We start from the raw sequence: 7,456 nt of genomic DNA, 5'->3' as shown, positions 1-7,456 counted from the left end.
TAAATATATTGTATATCTACATATATATGTAGACATATATTCAAATACATATATCCCGTTTTCTCCAACTCGAAGAAAAAATCCGCTAAACTTAAGGCACAGTAATATACAACATATATACTCCATCACATATTCAAATAATTTACCCCCAACTCACAATACATGCATGATTATTAAATTCAGTGAACGAAACTATTGTTCAAGTGAACGTCCCAAATTTCCGCCTGGGTACATGTACCAAAGAAAAAATTCCCGTTTCGCAACGCCAACTCAGTTTTGAATAATATTTCGTCAGTCAGGGCATTTACCTATATACATATGTACTAATACTGCGCTGTATACATAAATACATACATTAATACATACGTATGCACTCGCGCCAAACTACAACGGTTCTCATAGAGCGAATCTATGTTGATGCATCCAAACATATGTATGTACATACCTAATAATAATCAGTAGAGAAACCCCAAACACATATTCCCTTGCTCTTTGGTTTTAGCATTCTAGATTCTATTTCCAAATAATATTTCGTGGGTCACTCAAATTATCTTGCGTATGTACGTATGTACTAGCATTTAGGCGCTAAGTATACATACTCGCACATACATACCTAGCCCTTAATATCTAAGCGCCAAACTACAGTGGCTGACATATGTAGGAAAATACATAACAACTCATTGCAAATACATAGCTTGTTTTCGACTGTTCAAATCTTTACGCATAGATTTTATTGCTTTTGCGCAAAACAAAACAGTCCACAATTGCTATTGTACTCCGACAATACAGTGACCCTATAAATTTTTCGCACCAACGCAAATACAGTGTGGTGCAGTAAAATTCCGATTCCCAAAAACTTAGCAAATTAAATCAAGTTAAAGTGTTTTAAATCAAAATAAAATTTATTAAGCATATCCCAAGTACAAAATTTGAGTTAATCCTCTTAAATAACCTCCATCTCCCAATAAATTTTACGAAAAGCCACAATAAATATAAACTTGAGAAAAAAAAAAATCTCGAAAACTCAATCTCACTCAATCGATTTATAGCAGCAAAGCTACCTCAATTTCTCCTATAAACTTCCTTCCCCAAAAAATTAAATAATGGCGGAAGAAAAACAGGAAAAACTCACATCCCTCCAGGCACCTCCTCAGGGAGTAAAGACACGGTCAAAATCTCAAACGGACGATGAGGAATTGACCCAAACTCAAAAAAAATTCCTCTTCGAAATCTCAAAGCTGGAAAAATATTGTGCGAAATGGTGGAAGATAAACGAAACGGATCACTCGGAAGCCGGTCTCAAGCTTTATGTGGAGGAACTCACCAAACACCTAGCATGGGTTGAACAGGCATACGAGCTTGTACACATGTGTTGCAGTGACGAAAAGTATAGGAAAGCATACGAAACGAAATATGACGCAGCCATCGATATGTGCCACAATACTAGGACCCGAATAAACCAACTGCTCCCCAGACTTCAACAAAACGCGATAGGCGCAAGCGCAACCACCATTTCAGCAGCCCCAGCCCCACCCCTAACTCAAAACTACTTAAAAGTACCTGCTTGTGACACTGATTTCTTTTATGGCGGCTACGAAGATTGGCCGTCCTTCAGGGACATGTTCACAGCAGTGTACAAACAACACCCCCAACTCTCTCAAGCCCAAAAACTGTACTACTTAAAGCTAAAAACCCGAGGTAAAGCAGCACTTTTAATAAAAAACTATGAGATGAATGACCAAAACTTTGAGCTCGCATGGGATGCATTAAAATCCCGTTATGAAAATCGCAGACTCCTTGTCGACAACCAACTCAAAACCCTCTTTAATATTCAGCCCATTCAAAGCGAAAATGGGGAAAAAATTCAGGCAATTCAGACAACAATAAACAATTGCCTCTCGACTTTGAAATCAAATGGCGTACCCACAGAAAACTGGGACCCCATATTAATACATCTCTGCTCCTCAAAACTCCCAGATGAAACCCTAGCGTTATGGGAACAGTCACTCGACTCTAGAAAAGAGTTACCCCTCTGGTCAGAAATGAATAAATTTCTGACAACCCGTTATGAAATCGTAGAGAGACTTAGTACGTACAGGCCAAATAAACCCAAGGCCTTACCACCAAATTATACCCCACGCTCATCAACCCCTAATCATACTCATTCCTTCGGCTATAAAAACAGAACTCACTCATTTAACACTGAGTTAAAAAAACAGGTATCTTGCAAATTATGCAACTCAAATCACTCTCTGATGACCTGTGTCAAATTCAAGGAGCTCTCAGTTCTAGAACGCAATAAGTTCATAAGAGACAACAACTATTGTAAAAACTGTTTGGCCTGTTCCCACTCAGAAACTGAGTGCCACAGCAAGTTTACCTGCGTTTATTGCCAAAAACGGCATCACTCTCTTCTCCATTACCCCGCTAGATCACCAACAGCAAATACAGGCACCAGGTCTAAAACAAATCAGGCACGAGTCCCATCTCCAGGGAATAGCAACCCAAACGAAGCATCAACCTCAAAGGCAGCTCAACAAACTCTCTCACATTTTGCGAGTAGTAGAGAAAAAACCCTACTTCCTACCGCAAAAATCTCAATCCTGCATAATGGAGAAATTTTCAAAATTCGAGCTCTTGTAGATCAAGGATCTCAGAAAACATTCATAGCGTCTCGCATACAAAAACTGCTTGGCCTGCCGACAAAAGCGACTAGTTATGAAATTATGGGAATGGGTGGCCGCGTACTGCAAAATGCGAACAGAATCTGCCCGATTACCATTTGTTCTGCTGATTCAACTATGAAAATAACGACAAACGCGATAATACTCCCGCAACTTACTCATTTCTTGCCATCGTTCAAAGTTACATATATTGAACTGCAAGAATACTCATCCCTCCCCCTAGCAGACCCCCACTGTTTTACTCCAGCTCGAATAGACATGGTATTAGGAAGCGATGTCATTCCCCAAGTGTTACTCCCAGGCCTAAAAACCAATGTCGGTGGAAGTTTGATAGCCCAAAACTCAATATTTGGGTGGATTTTGAGCGGCCCACTGACGGAACAAGTATCATCATTCTCAACCCAGGTAGTTGAAAGCACAACAAACTCTCTCAATGATCTGCTCAAGAAGTTCTGGGATCAGGAGGAAGTACCAGCAACCCCATCCCTCACTGACGATGATGTATTTTGTGAAGATCTCTATCAAAAGTCCACAACTCGCAGAGATGACGGTCGTTACGTGGTAAAACTTCCGTTTAAAACTACATTCCCGGACACGATTGCACTCGGACACTCCAAGCCTGCAGCACAACAACAATATCTCAGTATCGAGCGATCGCATGAAAGGAAGCCGGAACTGCAACAAACATACTCGAAGGTCCTTGAAGAATACCTCACATTAGGTCACATGGAACCCACATCGTCCCGAGAAATAATACGTGAAGGCAAATATTTTTCATTCTACCTACCCCACCACGCAGTAATAAAGCCACATAGTAAAACTACCAAGGTGCGAGTAGTTTTCAACGCGTCGAAACTTTCGCATTCAGGTATCTCTCTTAATGACATCCTCCACACAGGTCCAATACTCCAAAATGATCTTATGCTCGTTCTACTCAAATGGCGTTTGTACAAATACGTTTTCAATGGCGACATTGAGAAAATGTACCGCCAGATATACATTCACCCAGAGGATCAAGAATTCCAAAGGATACTTTTCCGCAGAACCCCTCAAAGTTCGGTACAAGATTTTAAATTAAAAACTGTTACCTTTGGTGTCAATTGCGCGCCATACCTCGCGATAAGAACGCTTCACCAACTAGCTAAAGACTCAAGCATCAAATACCCAAAAGCCACAGAAATACTGTTAAATGAAATATACGTTGACGATATACTCTCTGGGGGTCACGACCTCGACTCAGCACTTACGTCAATGACCCAGGTAACTGATGCGTTAAAATCAGCAGGTTTTCCATTAAAAAAAATGACTGCGAACCACAAATATCTACTCAAAAATATACCTAAACCAGACCTCTTAGAAACAAACTTTCTTGAATTCCATGATTCCAGTTCAACAAAAACTCTCGGCGTAACATGGAATGCACGCAACGATGAATTCTCATACTCTATTGACCCCCTGCCAGACTCCACAGCAGCCACTAAAAGACAGATTTTGTCCTCCGTGGCGAAACTTTTCGACCCGGCAGGGTGGCTATCGCCAATGATGATCCAGGCGAAAATCTTACTCCAACAACTCTGGATGGAAGGTACTGATTGGGACGAGAACGTCAAACCCGGAGCGCTTCGCAAGTGGACTTCATTTCGAGAAAACCTCATAGCCATCAGCGAAATACAGATACCGCGATGGGTTCAGTTTTCCCCTAATAAAACCATTCAGCTCCATGGATTCTCAGACGCATCCGAAAAAGCATTCTGCGCATGCGTTTATCTCCGAGTGGAACACTGTGAAAACTCGGCATCATCTCATTTGCTCGTAGCAAAAAGTAAAGTCGCACCCCTCCAAACAGTGAGTCTGCCTCGCTTGGAACTGTGTGGAGCGGTCCTTCTCTCCAAACTTGTGAAGCATATTCGATCCCAACTTAATCTGCCGACCCATGAGCTCATACTCTGGTCAGACTCCTCTATCGTGCTGGCCTGGCTAGAAAAACCACCATGGACATGGAAGACATATGTGGCGAACCGAACTTCCCTCATCTTGCAGAATGTCAATAACGCCACATGGAGACACGTATCGAGCTTAGACAATCCCGCAGATTTAGGCACTCGAGGATGCAAGCCACAAGATCTAGCGTCATGTTCCCTATGGTGGAATGGCCCTCAGTGGCTCACCAAACCCTCAGCGAGCTGGCCAAAGAATGCGCCTCAAACGCTCTTTCCCCCTGAACAAAAATCTGTGGAATCTTATCACACAATAGAGAACGAAGACCCTCTCACTCGATTCTCGTCATTTCCTCGCGCCCTTAGGGTAATCGCTTACGTGTATCGGTTCATCCGCAGCGCACGAAAGGAACCAATACCCACGACGCACACACTCACCCAGGACGAAATCAGTTACGTCAAAACCCGGCTCATCATATGCGCCCAACACAATCATTACGCAGAGGCGGTCGCACAACTGGAAGCCGCGAAACCGGTAAATAAAAAAAGCTCGCTGCTATCGTTGAACCCCATGCTTGATAAAAGTGGCGTAATGCGTGTAAACGGCCGCCTTAAGCACGCCGTTCTCACCTACAATGAACGACACCCCATCATAATACCCGAAAACTCCAAGTTCCTTTCTCTCTTCATAGATTTTCTCCACACAACTCTACTCCACGCGGGAAAACAGCTCATGGTCCGGATGGTACAACAAGAGTATTACGTCCCAAGACTTAAGCAGAAAGTTAAAAAATGCATTTTCCACTGCAAGGTGTGCACCATACACAAGCGAGAAATGCGATCGCAGATAATGGCGGCCTTGCCTCCAGCACGAGCAACCTACTCGCTACCATTTCACACCACGGGAATAGACTTCGCGGGCCCATTCCTGGTGAAAACTTCTTTACTGCGTCGCGCCTCACACACAAAAGCATATGTATGCGTGTTTGTCTGCTTCTCCACCAAAGCCATACATCTAGAACTCTGCTCAGACCTGACAATAGAAGCCTTCAAGGCCTGCTTTGCCAGATTCGTTGGTCGACGTGGTCTCCCCCATAAAATCATGTCGGACAACGGGAAAACTTTCGTAGGCGCTCAAAGGTCAATCCACCGAGAACTTTCCACTTTTCTTAAGGAAGCCGCCTCAGATATCGCTGAAAAATATATCATTCATGGCCTCTCCTGGCAATTTATACCACCATACGCTCCTCATATGGGAGGCCTGTGGGAAGCAGCGGTTAAAAGTTTTAAGACGCACTTCAACAAAGTCGCGGGGAATCACAAATTCACGTTTGAAGAATTCACCACACTGCTCATACGAATCGAAGCGGTACTCAATTCCAGACCGCTGTCGCCTTTGTCTCAAGATCCTAGCGATTTACAGCCTCTTACTCCCGGTCACTTCTTAAGAGGAGCACCACTTGCCTCTCTGCCAGAACCTAACGCAGAAAACCTGTCTCTTCCAAACAAGTGGCAGAAGCTCAAGGTACTTCACCATCAATTCAGCACCCGATGGAAAACTGAATATTTGCAAGAGCTACACAAACGGCATAAGTGGAAAGGCAAAGAACCCAATATCGCAGTGGAAGACCTCGTCGTCATCAAAGAAGACAACCTCCCACCAAATGATTGGCGCCTCGGACGTATTGTTAAGCTCTATCCCGGTCCCGACCAAAACGTTCGCGTGGCTGACATCCGTACCCAAAAGGGAATTATAACACGCAACATCGCAAAATTATGCTTGTTACCACCTCCACCCAGCACAATGGATGCTTAACGCATCAAACTTTATTCAAAATTCTCTTTTCTTTATACCTCAATATACAGACTCTGTGGTTAACCACAGAACATTTTCACTCCCATTCCCTCCGTATTTACGCAAAAAAACTAATGTTTGGTTTCAAATTTAATTTCTTCATAGGACAAGTGAAGCATCCATGGAGCTCAGCAAATGTCGCCTTTGTTGCCGCCCCCCATTCATTGCGCTACTGTAAAGCTTTTCTCGCCATGACGCCGGCTGAAAGGCATGAGTCAGCCCGAGTACATAAATATTGTGTAAACTGCCTGGCTACCTCCCATGTCACCGGTGCCTGTGACTCTCCAGCCAGCTGTCATCAGTGTGGTAGGGCGCACCACACGCTGCTACATCGAACGCTGGCGAAGTCGTCAACGATCCGACGTAGGGAGAGGACTCGCTATGCTAGCCGTCGGACAATCCGGCGTACTCGAGGTCTGCAAAGTCCCACCGCTGCCCGGAGTCGTAAAATGCGTGAGCTGCTCAATAAAGCGCAAGACATCATCAACCAGCTGAAGGAGCTAGTATCCGCTTCTACGCGGCCGGCCGGGCGTGATGTCGAAGACATGGATGATGATGAATAATTAGCTAACCTTTATCTTATAAATATATTTGAAATGTAATAGAATTACTTATAATGAATTTACATGAAGAATTAGTCACCCTCTACTTTATATACATATTTGAAATGTAATAGAATTACTTAATTCGAAACTGAACATACTCACTATCCTTATATATATATATATGTTTAAAACTGTACTAGAATTCAAATATGTACTTTTTCCGAATGTGAGCTCTCGGCACCCGTACACCGGCAACGGAGCACTCGCAATCGAATCGTCGACTAGACCAGTTTATTAAATTCAATTTAACCTACAGTCCACTATATTTTCCCATTTTTGAATAAACTCGGAATAATTTGTATTACCTTAAAATTTGCTTTACTTATTCAATTAAATATACTCAAACACACCCTTTTACGTTGCTAAAGAGCAACA

The 7,456-nt window shown here is 43.1% G+C and overlaps 1 protein-coding gene across 1 annotated transcript; it reads left to right on the top strand.

The window, feature by feature from the left end:
* The first annotated feature begins 4,363 nt into the window (after positions 1-4,363).
* LOC118755767 lies at positions 4,364-7,101 on the top strand. The gene is made up of 2 exons (XM_036490590.1): positions 4,364-5,156; positions 5,314-7,101. The coding sequence occupies exons 1-2, from the start codon at positions 5,099-5,101 to the stop codon at positions 6,435-6,437; spliced, it is 1,182 nt and encodes a 393-aa protein (XP_036346483.1). The 5' UTR covers positions 4,364-5,098; the 3' UTR covers positions 6,438-7,101.
* Positions 7,102-7,456: the final 355 nt, after the last annotated feature.

This window comes from Rhagoletis pomonella, unplaced genomic scaffold (genome assembly GCF_013731165.1).
Source record: "Rhagoletis pomonella isolate Grant_MI unplaced genomic scaffold, Rhpom_1.0 Rhpom_scaffold_07300, whole genome shotgun sequence".
NCBI classification, from domain to species: Eukaryota; Metazoa; Arthropoda; class Insecta; order Diptera; family Tephritidae; genus Rhagoletis; species Rhagoletis pomonella.
Note: the sequence above shows the minus strand (reverse complement) of the source record. Positions and strands in the feature narration are given on the sequence as shown.

Bases quoted from the DNA above. Each gene is read 5' to 3' on its own strand.
- LOC118755767 (XM_036490590.1), top strand. From the start codon at position 5,099: ATGCGCCCAACACAATCATTACGCAGAGGCGGTCGCACAACTGGAAGC. The intron at 5,157-5,313 runs GTAAATAAAAAA...CTCTCTTCATAG, and splicing joins AACTGGAAGCCGCGAAACCG to ATTTTCTCCACACAACTCTA.